At 52.6% G+C, this 15564-nt stretch overlaps 6 protein-coding genes across 6 annotated transcripts in view; 1 reads left to right on the forward strand and 5 right to left on the reverse strand.

Moving 5' to 3' along the window:
* DACRYDRAFT_83522 (uncharacterized protein) overlaps positions 1-907 on the reverse strand; it is a gene marked incomplete at its 5' end in the record, with an annotated part of 1709 nt that extends 802 nt beyond the window's left edge. The window contains 4 exons of the mRNA XM_040776629.1: positions 77-332; positions 405-522; positions 602-662; positions 817-907. Coding sequence (XP_040625288.1) covers positions 77-332; positions 405-522; positions 602-662; positions 817-907 — 526 coding nt within the window. The remainder of the gene's footprint in view (positions 1-76; positions 333-404; positions 523-601; positions 663-816) is intronic.
* A 2805-nt stretch (positions 908-3712) lies between these two features.
* Positions 3713-4418, forward strand: DACRYDRAFT_57370 (uncharacterized protein; the record flags this gene model as incomplete). Its single annotated transcript, XM_040775436.1, has 3 exons — positions 3713-4003; positions 4054-4181; positions 4232-4418. The coding sequence occupies 3 exons, from the start codon at positions 3713-3715 to the stop codon at positions 4416-4418; spliced, it is 606 nt and encodes a 201-aa protein (XP_040625289.1).
* Positions 4419-4553: 135 nt separating this feature from the next.
* Positions 4554-8859, reverse strand: DACRYDRAFT_118678 (WD40 repeat-like protein; the record flags this gene model as incomplete). The annotated part of the gene is made up of 18 exons (XM_040770638.1): positions 4554-4697; positions 4753-5087; positions 5138-5245; positions 5300-6027; positions 6075-6196; positions 6247-6426; positions 6472-6590; positions 6642-7013; positions 7062-7196; positions 7244-7315; positions 7367-7677; positions 7725-7831; positions 7881-7948; positions 7999-8078; positions 8127-8342; positions 8394-8548; positions 8600-8720; positions 8777-8859. The coding sequence occupies 18 exons, from the start codon at positions 8857-8859 to the stop codon at positions 4554-4556; spliced, it is 3456 nt and encodes a 1151-aa protein (XP_040625290.1).
* Positions 8860-9034: 175 nt separating this feature from the next.
* On the reverse strand, positions 9035-10610 carry DACRYDRAFT_57430 (glycosyltransferase family 58 protein; the record flags this gene model as incomplete). The annotated part of the gene is made up of 6 exons (XM_040775442.1): positions 9035-9230; positions 9281-9416; positions 9468-9883; positions 9945-10250; positions 10304-10403; positions 10463-10610. 6 exons carry the CDS (start codon positions 10608-10610, stop codon positions 9035-9037), a joined length of 1302 nt encoding a protein of 433 aa, XP_040625291.1.
* Positions 10611-10788: 178 nt separating this feature from the next.
* On the reverse strand, positions 10789-11948 carry DACRYDRAFT_18041 (uncharacterized protein; the record flags this gene model as incomplete). The annotated part of the gene is made up of 4 exons (XM_040771326.1): positions 10789-11191; positions 11225-11425; positions 11480-11804; positions 11924-11948. The coding sequence occupies 4 exons, from the start codon at positions 11946-11948 to the stop codon at positions 10789-10791; spliced, it is 954 nt and encodes a 317-aa protein (XP_040625292.1).
* Positions 11949-13758: 1810 nt separating this feature from the next.
* DACRYDRAFT_90944 (peptidase M18 aminopeptidase I) lies at positions 13759-15444 on the reverse strand (the record flags this gene model as incomplete). Its single annotated transcript, XM_040776984.1, has 5 exons — positions 13759-13976; positions 14031-14214; positions 14268-14605; positions 14658-14846; positions 14895-15444. The coding sequence occupies 5 exons, from the start codon at positions 15442-15444 to the stop codon at positions 13759-13761; spliced, it is 1479 nt and encodes a 492-aa protein (XP_040625293.1).
* Positions 15445-15564: the final 120 nt, after the last annotated feature.

Consider the following 15564-nt stretch of genomic DNA (forward strand, 5'->3'; position numbering starts at 1 on the left):
GGGGGGGGGGGGGGGCGAAGCGGGCACTGCGTACCGTCCGTTACTGCAGTCTGCTTTGGTTTCTCCAGCCCCGCACGGTCAGTGACCGCCCAGTCCTCCATCGGCGCGCCCCAAGGTGTCTCTTCCCCACCCTTTCTCCTTCCACCCTTCCTCTTCTGACTCACCGCACCTGCATCCAGATCCATGTCCATGTTCAGCTCAGCCTCTGCTCCCGCTGCTTCTTCCTCCTCAGCCAAGATCACATCGACAACATTCCCATTCTCGTCTCGTACGATCCTACCGAAGCCCTTGCGCAGGGGTTTAGGTGGTGGGTTCGAGTTGGGGTTCTGGTTCTCGGTGGCCGACGACCCTGTAGGGATCGGCGAGTTCCATGCAGACATATCGGCATTTCCATCATGGATGACGTTGATCCCCTCTATTTCATCGGGCAAAGGCAGTTTAGGTGCAAGCGATGCTCCGGCGTGTTCCGTCCCTCCTGACTGGTGGGACGAGAGCGTAGGGGCTAGACCGAGCGCTGCATAGCTGGATGTGGCGAATCATGCGATCCTGGTCAGCGCACAGCCTACACAGACACAGACAGAAGACGCAGATTTGAACGCACTTTTGCCGAACGGTTTTGTGCACGTCCCATGCCTTTTTCAGCACTTCGGGCCCTTTGATCGCTAGATGTCATCAAAGCATATCAGAATACGTTCGGCGGATCGGGAACACAAATGATGGATCCATTGAGGCAAATGGGTTTTGCGCAGGCAGGACTGGACGCGGAGGCTTGCGTAGAAAGAGACGATAGAAGGATGACGAGGAAATCCCACACACCTGGGTGTTTCCGAAGCTTCTTTGCGTTTGAGGTCTTGACTGTGCGATGGGATGACGAACGCGCCTTGCGACGCTGTCGTGGATTTGCCATGTGTGAAAATTTGGCAGGTCAGGTAAAGGGGACGGACAAATGGGCAGTAGGTGGGTTGGGAATACGAAGGTGTGCAAGGTAGGAATGTGCTGCACCGGGCCGTAGCAGTTTGTACGCAATTTGGTATCGTAATTGAGGCTAGAAGATCGAGATGGATGCGATGGGACAAGGGAAGATAAAAGATAGAGTTGCGAAACTCCGGAGCCGGTGATGGGTGGACCCAATTGTGGACCCAAGACTAGTCAGAAGCAGCAGGCGCTGACGAGAAGCAACTGACAGTCGAGAAGCGCAGTGTGGAGTTAAGAAAGGAAATAGCACAGTAATGATAGCGATTCGTAAGAGCTGTGAAAGATTTTGAGATTTGTGCAGGTGAAAATTGCCACGTGGATGTACCGGCGGGATGAGCGGCCATTGCGCGCGTTCAATTGCTGCCGAAGATGCTTCTTTCTCTGTCAATCAGATCTGCGTTACTCAATCATTACGGATGATAGACCACAATTCGATGGACTGTGCCTCTGTTCCGTGAAGAAGAAGAACGAGAGAAAGAAAAAGCAGGCAAAAGCAGATCGGAACACACGGAGGGAGTGACCTTATGGATACGGGAGCAATCGGGGGTTAAAGGCGTGTTCTGATTGGTTCTGAGATGTGAGAAGCTATTTTAGCGCCGGCAGAGAGTCGAGGTGCTGTGTCTCACAAAATGTTGCTTCTTTATCAGGCCACTTGTACTGAACCCGCCACACAACAGACAGATACCCTTAACACTTTGGAGGTGTTGCCTCATTCCAAGAAAAAGAAAGAAAAATAAACACGGTCACTCCTTCCCTCCCTCACCTTCCATTGGAACGTTCCTGGATCCCGTATATTCACATCAAACCACCGTCTTCTGCACCAGTCCACACAATACATTCCAATATCCCATAATGCCGTACCCTCACTTCTCCCCCCAGTATTTCACACCACAACTCCTCTTCACTAACACACTATCGTCCAGTCAGCCGCCACGCACCCAGCAACCTCCATCAGCACATTCAAATCATGTTTCACGCATGCATGCTCCGGATGCCCATATCCGACCAGAATCCAAATCAAGTGCATCTCCCCGCGGGAACGAATATCCCGGAACCTTGTAATGTTCAGCCGGAGACAGACAGGCGGACAGACAATGACGACACTTGCCTTTGCTGCTCACCTTGAGTCCGGACTGGCTCCGTAGCGTAACGACTGCCGCTGCAGTGCCGTTCTACGCGTGACCCATCTGTCGGAATCGCTAGTGGATTAATGCAGCTTGCTTCTAGTCCTCTGTCGTTCCGTAGTAATTCCCGTCGGCGGCCGGCACACCAATTGCGCATGACTACATTGGCATCAATACGAAACATGAAGCACAAAAGACGATATGATGTACCAACAGCCGGCCACGGCGGCTCCGCGGAGGTTTAAGGGCTCATGATCGCCCATTAATATTATCGGTTAGGATTAGCGAGAACGCACATGTTTTTTGGTTTTTTTTCCCCTATACGTGTGAAGAAGCCATATATCAGCTAAATTATGACTGTCCGCTTTTACCGGAAGATCCTCCAAAGGGTGTTTCTGAGAAGACTGGACGATCGGCTGCTATTCTACTCGAAACACCTTTTGTCTCTGAGCCCTTGTATTCTGAAGAAAAAACAGATAGTAATAACATTCTTTGCATATGGACGGAAGAATAATTGTGTTCATGATTTCCCGCCGTACGATTGCCATGTCATACAATGAACACATGGGGCTGGAATACATACGGCGATCTGTCAGCTCACCGCAGGGTTGGCAGCGGAGATCTGCAAAATGATCTGCGCTTAGGGCTATCGGGTCAACGACAACTATTTCTTCTATTTACGCTAAGACGGTGTCCAGAACGATCACACTCTTAAAATAAATAATACGGAATAGTCCAGCACGTCCTGGAGTAGAGGCATGCATTGACATGCTGCCCTCGAATGGGGGAAGTGCCTCCACATTTGCGAATTTCACATTGATCGTGTTCTGCATACGGTTGAATGTTGGGAAGCAAGCCTCGCCAACATGTTAAACGTTGCCTTTGTGAATTCGTTCACCGACCGGATGCCGCATTTCTGGTAGAGGGAAGAAGATCAGAAGTGGATTCTCATTCAAAAGAAGCGCACCTCTTCAACGGGACATGCGGACAAATCCAACACAGTGTCTAACCTCCATCAATGGAAAGGAGGATATTTGGCGCCACAATTGATCGTTCGTTCCAGAACCCTGGTCTTCCGGAAACCAGATCAACGCTCCTTTTTACCGCTGAAACGTCCCAAGTAATCGCATGAAACGTGCGATGCATTGCGAGAATGAGGGTACCCCTATAATTGCATAGTGCGCATAAAGACACGATGCCAGCGTTCGGCGCATAAACTGCGATGTTCACCGTAGTCTCCGACAATTCTGCGGAGTGCCTTCCCCGCGGCTGTCATTACGTACACCCTAGCGTGCAGAGGACGTAAACAATAGTCAGAAGACGTAAGGGAACCCCGGTCAAGCAGATACTGACATGGCTTTCAGATTTATTCGAGCAAGCCACCTTTATGATCGAAAATAAGGAAGGTGTAACTTCGACAGCCAAGAACAACAATGTGGGACGTGGCGGTGCAAGCGGGAGTAAATCCCTGGGTATATGCTTCTCGATCAGTCCCGATCATATAGCGAACTCAGGGTTCACGTAAGGCTGTGAAGGCTTCCCCAGCTTCTCCGACCGTTCATTGCGCCTCTCCGCACGAGCTCGCTGCTTATTCTCCTGTCCTCGCTATTGTCATGTCTGCGATTGTGTCCCTCGCTGTCCGGCGCAGCGTGCTCGCTGGATCATGTCGTGTGGTCTCTGTGAGGCCAGGGCGAAGGCTTATAAACCCCACCGTTTTGTCTGCACCCTCGACCACTCACCGCAGGTCGTTCGCCTCTGCTCCTCCGCTCCCCACTATCACTTCAGCAGACCAAGCAATACTTCTTTATGCACCTACTCCAAAACAGCTAGAGGCACTGGAACTTGAAGTAGACCCGAACGTGTTCAATGAAGCAAGATTGATCATCACCGAACGAGCAGCTGAGGTGAGTCGCTTGGTCCAGATCACAACCCGTTTAACTGAAATATCGAGCAGCAATTGAGGCGCGTCGCGGAGAAGGCCAATAATTCGGAAATTGCATTGAGGGTCGGTGTGGAATCTGGGGGATGCCATGGATACCAGTACACGATGGAGGTTACATCGGAATATGAGCCAGACGATTTGTAAGCATTAGGCGTGGTCATCCATGAAGAAAGGACTAATAAGGCGGCAGCGTATTTACAAGAGCAGACACCCAACCGTCCAAGGTGATCATAGACGCAGTTTCACTGGGTCTCCTGAAAGGTGCCACCGTCGATTATGCCACAGAGCTGATCGGGAGCTCTTTTCGCATAATGGAGAACCCACAAGCGAAGGGCAGTGGTTGCGGATGCGGTGTCAGCTGGGAGGCCAACGTGTGAGCTCAAGGAAATGAGCACACGTTTCAGGTGAGCGTTTCTGTCCTTTCTGAGGGTAATTCCGCTGACTTCAAATAGACATACATTGGGTCCCAAATGGCCATATGTATACACTTGTAGATCACACATTAATGGACGCTATGACACCGTGACGTTCATTCGGAACGCCGCAAGCTTAGCTTTACCATTCCCAGCAGCAATAGACTCCTCTGATGTTTTCTCGAGCACGATATCGTCCTCGTGATTTTCCTTATCCGAAGACGTCGTGCTGTCCGGTTTTGCCTGGTGATATCCGGCAATCAACAAAACAACATGAGGCTTGTGAGAACGGATATACTGTTTTCGACTTTGTGGTACCAATATCATCATCATCTATACCGCCTGCGTCTTCCCTGGCGCTCAGTGTTTCGGCGGCAAGCGGTGTACCGGTTCGACGCATTCCGTCCGCAGCCACAACGGCATCTTCACCTTGTGATTCAACCATACTGAGCGTATCATCTCTGGCCAGCGGATCCAGGGTCTTCTGGGCCTCCCCAGTTTTGGTGGCCTCCTTCGGGGGTCTCCCACGTCCCCGTTTAGCCTCGGGTACAGCCGCAGGTGGCAAGCCGAATAAGGTTGACTGGCGGGTCTGAGATTCCTTCCTCTTCGCGCTAGCTCCCGATTTCGGCAACACTGGTAGAGCCAATCAGACGAAGCTATCGGACATAAGTTCGAATACACACGTCCAACATCTCTCCCATTGTCCGCATTGGGTTCATTCATGCTCTGGGCTTTGGTTCTTGAGAACGGATTTGAGGGTGCAGATGACTTGCGCGCAAATGGATTCATGGCTAAATGATGGCGCAATCAGCTAGTTACAAAGTCCACGTGCCGGTGTGGCATACATTTGAGTGGAGCTGGCTTCCCAGCTGAAGACTCTTCTGACGCCTTGCGTTTTATTGGTGGTGCGACATTGACAGCAGGATCGACTTCCTCAGTCAAACTCTCATCATCCCGCTTCCTCTTGCCGTTTGAAGGTGGGGAGGGTGGCCATTCTAAATCCATCGGATCATCGGCCATGGTTTGCGTTTCTGGAACAAAGGAAGCGTCTCGCGAGATAGGAGGGACAGTGCTTTGGGACAGCAGCCCTGAGTCGAACGAAGGCATGGGTTGTGCCTTACGGGGCACCGTCGGAATGGCTGGAGCAAGGAATGAACGTTCGCGAGCTGGTACAGGAAAACTCTCGGACCCGCTGGAAAGCCAGCTATCTTTTGGGCGGATGGCAGCTTCCAAAGGCGCACGGTTGATGCCCCATTTCTGCCTCTTCCGGCGATGCTCGTCGAGTTGGTCTCGTTCCTCCAAGTCTTCGATCAACGTAAGTATTCTTTGCTCCAGCCCTTTGTGGTGATAGCGCTGAGCAGGTTGAAGTGCCGTCCTGAGGGATGCTGGCCTCTGCAACATTCTGCAAAGATCGAAGGCTCGCTGGACTTTGTTCGTCATGCATGCCTTGCCAATGAGCCAGACAAGAGCCTTGTCCATCTCTAGTTCTCTTGCGGGGATGTCTTCATCGTCTTCTTCGTCGTTGCCCAATGCATCACGAAGAGTGCTGATAGCCTCACGCTCACGAATAACCCTGACGACGAGTCAATAACGTGAAACTGTCGAACTCGCCTTACCCACTTCTCCTCGAACAAGCCGTCGCCAGGCTCGCCTTTCTCGTTTTTGTCCATGCGTAAGAGGGGCATCGCAAGCTTGTTCTCGATAACTGGAGGCTTGTTCGGCGATGGGTACTCTTCTAAGCCCTTCAGCATTGTCAGATGCTGCAAAACGGTCTAGAGGTGTTTTGGGTTACCTTCAGGATCACGCAGTGGAAATCAGTAGCCGTTACTCCAACAGGCCAATACGACTCCTGTTTCCCAGCACGTCGCTCCATGGTGTTTGTGTCTAGTGCAGGCGCCCACATGCCCTTGCCAGGTCTTCGGACATGCTGTAAGACGTGAAGAACTCCCGTGGAATCATAGATCACGGGCGCCTGGAGAGAATGAGCAAGAGATGAAAATGAACCGGGAGTCCGTACCCCTTCTTCTGTTATTCCCATCCACTTCAGTGTGACTTTCTTCGTGAGGGGCAGGCGACCCTCTTGTATCGGCTCAAACGTGTCGAAGGCAATAAGGGTATATCGCAAGTTCTGACATCCTGCGACAATGGTTACAATCAAGCGTGGAGCATGGAATGAAAAAAGTTTACCATCCAAACTGACGCCTCCTTCACGGTAGACGATGAAGGTCCATTCCTCTCCTGCTGCCACGGCAACCACATCCGCGCCCACCGACCAGATAAACTCCTGGATGCCACTTCCAGAGAAGAAGCGAATATAGCCTTTGGTGGTTGCCACAACCACTTGCCCGCAACCGGCGGCATCATCGACACCTCCTTCCTCTTCGTCATTTTTATCAAGCCTGCTACCACCAGCAGCGACCGCTATGGCATTTTCACCTTCAGGAAGCTCATGTTTCCATCGAGTGTCGGGTGCCCAAGAAGCTTGTCGATAGGGTCGGTATTCGATGATGCTGGGGTTTCCTCCATCCGCTGGACAGGTAAACAAGGCACCTCTCTCACCTAGAACATGTTAGTGGTCTGTGTGATGGGAAAAGAGAAGGTACAGACCTAGGGAAGCCATGGTGAAGTGGCTGTAGTCCTGGAACCGATCTCCGGTCCTCATGCTCTTGTCATAGAACTCTACTGTCACATAGTGATAGGAGCCTTGATCGATAGCCTGTACGAACCCCAGTAGATTCCAGGCTGCGCATGCTTGAGATAATATATAATACCTAGGCAAACGGACATACCCAGATAACACTTCCCATCCTTCATCGGGGTTGATCCTGGCTGGAAGGGCGGTTGCGCAGGTACAACAGCAACTGGCATTCATCTTTCAGTTGAGTCTCTCAGAGTAAACTGGGGCATCTTACCCATTTGCCTAGCTGCACCAGAGCTTTCCCAAGTTTTCTCCTCGAGCTCTTCCTCCTCCTCTTCTTTCTCGAAATCCGCCATGTCGAAGTCGTCCCCACCAAATAGTTCCTCCTCTAGGTCCTTTTCCTTTGCTGTTGGCGCAGAGGCCTTCTTATGCTCTGTTGGGGCCTTGAAGGGGCTCGGGAGATGCGAAGGTACAGGATCTCGCCAACGTTTAAAACTTCCATGAGCATCGACCAAAGCAATCACATTTGCCGTAGGAGACCATGCGATGTTAGTTACAGCAATTTTGTCTCCCGATGGCTTTTCTCTGGAAGAAAATGAGCAGACGATTTGGCCCTGCATGAGAGGACGGACCTGTCTATGACCTTCCTCGTCTCCGTATCCCAAATGACAGCCTGACCATCCTCTCCACCAGAAGCCAGGTACAGGCCGTTCGGCGAGAACGCGAGGCCAGAGATAAGCTATTGTATGCTCAGCTTCAGGGCGAACTTCCACAGCCTAGAAACGCACCCCGGCATGCCCATCTCCTACGAATGTCGCTCCTTTGGACCATGTGTCGCGCATGTACATGGTGATCTCTGGAAGATCGCATCAACACAAGACAGAACCTTTCTTAGAATCGGCCCACCGTTCGTCTTCGTCGCTACCACAAAATACTTCCCACTAGGATGCCAAATAGCCGAAATCTCGCATATAGCAGTATTCGACCTACTCATGTTCAGAAAAGGGGATAGCGAAGGCCCATAGATGACTCACTCATGGTCTACCTTCGGGGCAATATCCAGCACCTTCGTCTGTACCGGCTCATCTCCCAGCAGCAGGTCCCAGATGAGGATCTTCCCATCGGCTCCAGAGGTGGTCAAGTACGCGCCTTTGGGGTCCCAACTCGCCGATCGGATGGGCGTAGCGTGCCCACTAACTTTGATGATCTCTGTCGTGTCGGCAAGAGAGATGATCTTGAATGTAGTCTCACTGGATAATGGTCAATAGCGGTTTTTTCAGGAGTTGACGAACGGTGCGTACTCGGATGTCACGACCGCTCTCTCGCCCTTCCGATCCAGCACCACGCTCCGTATAGGAACCGCCTCTGTGCGAGTCAAGTACCCCTTCCATTCCGCACTCTCAGCATCATATATCCTGACCGCCGCGTCCTCACAGGCCGTCAGAAGCGTATCTCTCTGCTCTGCCTTTCAGCCTCTGCAACATGGGAGCGCGAAAGCAAAACGCACTGTACAATCCAACCATGTGATAGGTTCGTCGTGTTCTGTGTAGGTATCGCATTCTTGGTCGGTGGGTGCATCGGTGACCCATACACGAAGAGTCATGTCCGTCCCACCAGTGAAGATCTTCCTGCATTGCATTCCGTTGTTAGTCTCGTACACAGAAAAGAATAGGGCGCGACATACTGTCCATTCTTAGAGAAGACAAGTCTTGTAATTCCCGGTCCGTGAACGGACGGTATTACGGTGATCTCATGCTGCTGGGGCATGTTTGATAAGGGTATGACAAGTAGAGTACAAAGTACGAATGCACGGTGAGGCAGACGCGTCGCACATAGGTCGACGCGTCGCGTTCATGACCGGACGCAAGCATTTCATTGGCTGGCACGTGACAGGGAATCGTAGATTCGACTGAACAACTATGCAATGCAGTATTATAGTGTACTAATCTACTTTTGTGTCGGCTCCAGCCGGTGCTGAATCCCTAGCAATACGAGGCTGCATCTGCTCCTTCCCGTTTGACGTCCCAAAGAAGACGCCTAGAAGGATCAACGCGTTTCCAGCTACTAAGATGATAGACGACGGGACGGTAGACGGGTAGACGTTCCATGCGTACTCGATCCCTGCCCATATCGACAACCTAAGAGCACATTAGAAACGGGGATTGAGTGCGCAGAAAAGGAGACAAACTTGAGTGGCACCGGGAATGGTGTTCGCCAGAGGAGGAAGGGGATCTGCAAAGCATACCAAGAGTAGAACTGATAGTGTAGCGAACGGGCATAAACGATCCCGATCAGGTTGGTCGTAAACAGCAGCGTAACGATGTCTGAACACTTCAATTGGCTTGCGTTCTCAAAATCGAAAAAGAGGTGCGTACAGTCGCTCGACGGCCTTACCAACTGCGCAGGCTTGAATGGTCTCCTCAGCCCCCTCTCTACGAGTCCCATCACGCCTCCGTCCTTCTTACTCCACTTCTCAATCAAGAACACTCCCAGCATCCCCAAATGTGCCGTCATCAGCAGTCTCGCAAATTGCGAACTCAAGAACGTAGCTTCGGGCACGAAGCGCCAGTTGACCGTCCATTTGTACAGGAAAATACGGCCTAAGTCAAACGCGCTCGTGAGGTATGAGTAGGGGCTGAACAGGAGGAACGGGAGTGCGGGGAGGAGTTGGATAGGGAGGATGAGCGTGCACAACTGGAGGAGAGTGCCCACGACGCCGAGGGATTGATACAGGAGGAGAAGGATGGCGGGTAGGTACAAGAGCGCGTTCATTTTCACAAGCAGGGCAAGGCTAGGCATGCGTGAGTCTCCTCGCCAAAGGTAGTGGACAAGTTAGCAAACAGCACGCGCACCTAAATAAGGCGCTTCCGACGGTATAATGTCCCCTGGCAAATGCCAATATGCTTCCCATCATACCCAACACATTCCAGCAATCGTTGAATAGCCTTAATACGTATATACTATGCAACCTCTTGCTCGCGGCGAGCAGGAGCAGCACCCAGTTCGGCACACCACCTGCCGTGCGATATACGGCCATGGCGAGAAACTGGGTGAGGAGGTAAAGCGCGCCGTAAATCTGCTGCAGTAGGAACTGGTCTTGCCCAGCGTGCGAGATCTGCGAGAGAAAGGAGTGGATGTAGACGTGGCCTGCTGGGTACCTGTTTGATCGGGTTAGCCTACGGGGGGGCGAGGGACGACAGAATAGACGTACACTACAGGCCCCGTTGACCCCGTCAGCAATACATAGTCCCGCTCGCCTTTGTCATATATAGCTACTTGCTCAACATATGTAGAGAAGTCGATTTCTGTATCTTTGCCCGCGCCCGGTCAGACAAGCGGCTACCGAGTACGCAGGAGATGGAGGGCGCACAGGGCACAAAGCGGATGATGAGCTGTGTCAAGACGGCATCGCCCAGTAGGAGGAGGGCAGCGACATGCCAGAAGTATGCAGGATGGGTGAGGAAGGTGGTTAAGGATTGTATTGGTTGTCGAAGGTCGAGAGAGGGTCGAGGGCTCATGGTCGTGAACGTTGACGTGACGGCCAGGGACCGTGATTTAGCAACTCATCATTGTACTGTCAACAATCTCAATATTTAATTTCAATGGTCTGGTACATCTTATGTGAACACATCACGCTCTTCTTCACTTTAGCCAGCTCCGAGTCGTACTTGTTGATGGTGGTGATCACGAGTGTGATCAGAAATCGTCGTAATGATGGTGCCTTTCCTCATGGTGCCTCTCTTCTTCATGGCGCCTCCTGCTCTCGCTCTCATGACCGCGTTCGTGTTCCCTGCCATGCTCCTGCTCTCCCTGCTCTGCCCTCCTGCTCTCATTGCCGCCCTCTCTTCCCGAGCTACGACCTGCCCGATCATTCATAGGCTCTCCGTCCCTGTACTTCATCGGGTACTCAATTCCCTCATCCGGGCAATTACTGTTCCTCGTCGGGTGACTCTGCACGAAATTGCCGTCCTGGACCGGCCCCTGTGCACGCAGGTAGTACTCGACCTGGCTGAGCTTGCGTCCTTTGCACACAAAGTCCCTGGTAGTCATTGAAGCAGCTTGGTTCGAGCGTCGACACCCGCACACCGTGCGTCTTCCACTGCATCGCCTCCATCAGCCATCAGAAGCGGACGGAAAATGCGCATCACTCGCCTCGTGCGCCCAGAACTCAGAAGGGGAGTCATCATTGCTTAACCACACTTGGTTCATGAAGTCGACGAGAGACTGCCCGTCGGGCCCGGAGGCAGCGAGCACGTCGGAGATCTGTTCGGGGGTGTAGGCACGGCCATCACCATCGTGGCTCTCATCATAGCCGCCATTGCACAAGTCAGGCCTAGAGAAGATCGTGCTTCAGGGAATGAAAGTGGCGGCTGACGAACACACTCACCAGAGCCCGTGAATGCCCCAGCTGTTGGGCAGGCCGATTCCCACATCCCAGAGCTGAACGTGGAGCAACACACCACCTGGCTTCTGTACACAGCACGAGGTCGTGCTTTGAGCCTCCGGGGTACACGAGAACACCCCGGGAACTGGACAAGTATGGACGCGGTTGAGGTTGAGTTCTTCCCTGTGAGGCGCGTGTACTTGCAGATTCGTGTTGAACTGCGGGCGCCGGGCATTGCGGTTGATGAAGGGATTCTGAGCAGAGGCGTCGCTGCTCTGCGGGACCAGGGCCTCGGAGGAAAGTTGGCTGAATTGGTTCCCTGATCCATCTCCAGAGAGCGAGACAGGGGCGAACGGCAGGGAAAAGATAGACTCGCTGAGGTTTTGAGAGGGACGGGAAGGTTTGGAGGAGAGTGGGCAATGGGAAAGTGCGAGAGCGTGGACGAACGCTTGTAGAGGTAGTCGGCCTTCATCTTTCTTACCGCAGTGTTTGGCTCTCAAAGGTCGGGGCAAGCTGGGGTAGGAGCGAGGTAAGCACGGCCCTCTTTATACCCTTTTGGCCACTGGCACTCATCACTTCTCTGGTCTGGAAAGTACTAGCCTCGATCGGTCAGGGATGGTTGACGGTCTCTTGACATCGGAATTCATGACAGACGAAGACGTCATGTCATTGGCCAATTGACACCTACACCCCGCCCGCATACCCTAGTCATCTGGAAGAATTATGTTCAGGCTTAGTTGGAGGTGCGGTGTGCCGTCGTGAGGGACGTCTTCTCCCCCTAAGGTATTCATCCGCTCCAACTCTATGACATCGCACCCCTGTTGCTTCTGAATGACATTGTCGCACAGGCATTTCACAATCCCCGGCGACGTAGGATCACACGTTAAAGTCAATCCATTATTCCGTTTAACAGCGCAATGGATACGTGCAGTGCATAGCAGAAAACTAGCCAAACTGACAGGAAGAATTTCCGCACGTTCGTCCCTATCCCATGTGGGAAGAAGCCCAACATCGGGCTCGGAAACGAGCAGAGGCGGAAGCACACATGTTTAAATTTAGCCACGCAACCTCCGTCTGGAATGTACACCTGAGGTGCGTGACTAAGTCCGGACTGCTATTATATAGCCTCATACCGCTTTCGAACAACAAACGGCGGCGGCGGCGACTGGCTTCCAGAGATCCGCCGTATGATAGATGGAATCCCGTGTTCAACATTACTGCTCTTTGAAGTTACTCTGATGAGGGGTAGAACTTCTTGAGGATTTATCCTGCACGTGTATCGGCCGCAGCACATTCCATATCCGTGGGCTTAGGAACAAGCACAAGCGCAAGGACCAGCGTTATCGTACACCGGTAAGAGGTCGCTCCGAGACTAGATTTCACATCCTGATCGATGATAGGGTAACAAACTCTAGCGAGGTTTCTTCGCTGTGGTCGTGTACAATGCCCTTTCTTCGTCAAGCAAGCAAGGTACTCCTAAATGGATGCATAACGGCGCTGTCTCCGAACACGATGCGAGACCCTCTGGAAGGCACTTGCTGGCCTCACGCGACCCGCAAGTTCATGGGTGTGGTGTTGTGGCTTGGCCAGCATCGGACGACACACAGGAATCACCCTGAGCCAGAACAGGTAGGAAGTTTAATTGATGGTCAACACTAAAAGTTTGCATTATCATCCAACCGGCTCTCGTGGGGCACTGACCGCGGATTTCCTTCGTTCCGTAGGCCTGCGGACCATCCACAAATCCACGCCGTCGCTCAAGTGCCTTCAGTCGTCTATCTTCTGGGGGTGTGCTTGACCAAGCCAGCCATGATCGAAAATAGTTCATATTCATCAGGGCGCGCTGTCCTACCTGCGGTCGTGGCGCCGTCTAGGGGCATGCACCGATCCAGGGGATCCAGGAGCACATCGGGCACTATAATGGCGAAGGAAGTCTGTATAGAATGCCCCATTTGCCAAGTTGCAGTATGACCTCTCGCGTCCGGTGCTCAGATATTCAAAGAGATCGGCCCTGTCGAGCCAGAGCATCCGGAGGCCTCCTGAACAACTCGAAATGCCAAGATCTTGACGGCAATTCTTGGTGGCGTCAAAGGGACGGGCGTGGGCGCTTAACTTTGAGAACAATCGCTGATTAACAGTGAACTAGCGCCCTAAGAGGGGTCACCTGCGGAAATGCGACAGGCACTCGATACCGAGTCTATTTCTTCCAGAATTGAGTCCGTGATCATCGCTGCTTGGCATCAAACCCCTTCGCACCTGGCAACACAACTCTCACACTCGCCTCACTCAAACCCCACATAGCTGGACAACTCCTCGAACCCTCTGAACAGCCCTTCCATCCACTTGACTCCCAGGCCTGGGTCTTTAGAGCCCGTGAGCCCGCGGATAGAATGCATCGACATTTGTGGGATGCCAATGTCGACGCAAGGCATGCCCAGGCGCTCTGAGAGCATGGGCCCTACTGTACCTCCGGAGCGGGAGTCGTTGCGAATATGGAATACTAGGGATCGTGCTCAGACTGATGAATATGGGATATGACAGGAGCCAGACCCACATTGGACTTCACACCCGTACTTCTCTCCGATCTTGCGCACGAGGGCCATGCTAGTCGCGTTGCTCGTCGTGTTCCCGTTGGGATCGACCTTGCAGGCGATGCCTTTGTTGAGCAACGGCGCAGCGGTGGAGAGGTAGACTTCAGAGAAGTTCGGGTTCAGGGAGTGAGTTACATCTGCTGATGCCTAATTAGGCAATATGTGAGCAGGTGAAATCCAAGTCAAGGCTTAGAACGCACCATGAACGAATTGGCCATGACCTGCCCATATGGGCCCTTTCCCTTTCCACCGAGCGCCTCCACGGTCCTCTCTGCAACAATCTGCAAGAAGTTGCTTTTCGCACCCTGCCTCAACCTGCTGCCAATCTCCTCCGTATCAAACAGAGCAACCATGCTGATCGTCCCGCTCTGCTCGAAAAACTCGGGATCGGAGCTGGAAGCGAGCAGCGCTGATATGGCTGCGAAGGAACAGAGCTTGTCGTCCAAACGCGGGGAGGAAATGAACTCGTCGTCAAGGCCTAGGAAGACGGAAGGTGTTATGTCGTACAGCTCGAGGTCAAAATCGACGATGTCCTGAGCTGTTCAGTATCTCAGCCCCTGCTCGATGGTCATCTTGGGAGAGACCCGCACCGGAAACACCTAGCTCTTTGGCAATCGCCTTCAACAACCTGGCAGAATGCTGCTTCCCAATGACCCCCGGAATGTCGGTGTCCTCCTTTTCACTGCTCATACCGATGATGGGTACCATGTTCGTCTCGAAGTTGAACGGCCCCAACGCAGGCTCGCCAAAGTGCTTGGCTAAGCTTGGTATGCGAGCAACTTGAGTTGTGTGAGCGCTGTGCAATCCCGGAAGAAAGAATCACCTACTGGGTTTTCCAAGATTAACCAGCTTCTGAATGACCTTCCCATCCTTTCCCTTTACAAGTACTCTGCCTGCCAAGCTCAAATCTCGGTCCCACCAGGTTGAGTGGCTCGCGTCCCACTTCGTGCTCGGCCCTCCTCCCGAATAGGGAGCCGCACCCAACCTCAAGAAGCCTCCTTTCTCGTCTTTCGAATAAGGCTTGATCTTCCAACAGAGTGCGTCGATGTGTGCTGCGATGGCTGCTATTCCGTTGGGTGGAGTGTAGCGGCCCCCTACGGCGAAAGCAATGATAGAAGATGAGTTCCGAGTAGTGTAATATTTCCCTCCAGGGCGAATGGACAGCCAAGACGAGCGCTCAGGGAGCTCAATAAAGCCTGCTGATCGAAGTTGACTTGCAAAGAATGCACATGTGTGATATGCAGTGGGCGCGGCATTGATAAAAGAGATAAACTCTTTGGCGTAGGGAGGCGCAAGGGACTCGTCCAGGGATTGAACATCGTCCTCTCTTCGCTCCTGCTCAACAGCCGTTGACGAGCTCATAAAGCTAGGAAACATTGTAGTGAAGCTAAGTAAGTAATTGCGATAGAAGAGAAGTGTACGAAGCCAGCCTAGTAGTTATCAGAACATGTTGGTTACGGAAGTGGCCAGGGTCCGTGCGAAGTAATATAATTATTG

The sequence above is a fragment of the Dacryopinax primogenitus genome (assembly GCF_000292625.1).
Source record: "Dacryopinax primogenitus strain DJM-731 SS1 chromosome Unknown DACRYscaffold_19, whole genome shotgun sequence".
Classification (NCBI taxonomy): Eukaryota; Fungi; Basidiomycota; class Dacrymycetes; order Dacrymycetales; family Dacrymycetaceae; genus Dacryopinax; species Dacryopinax primogenitus.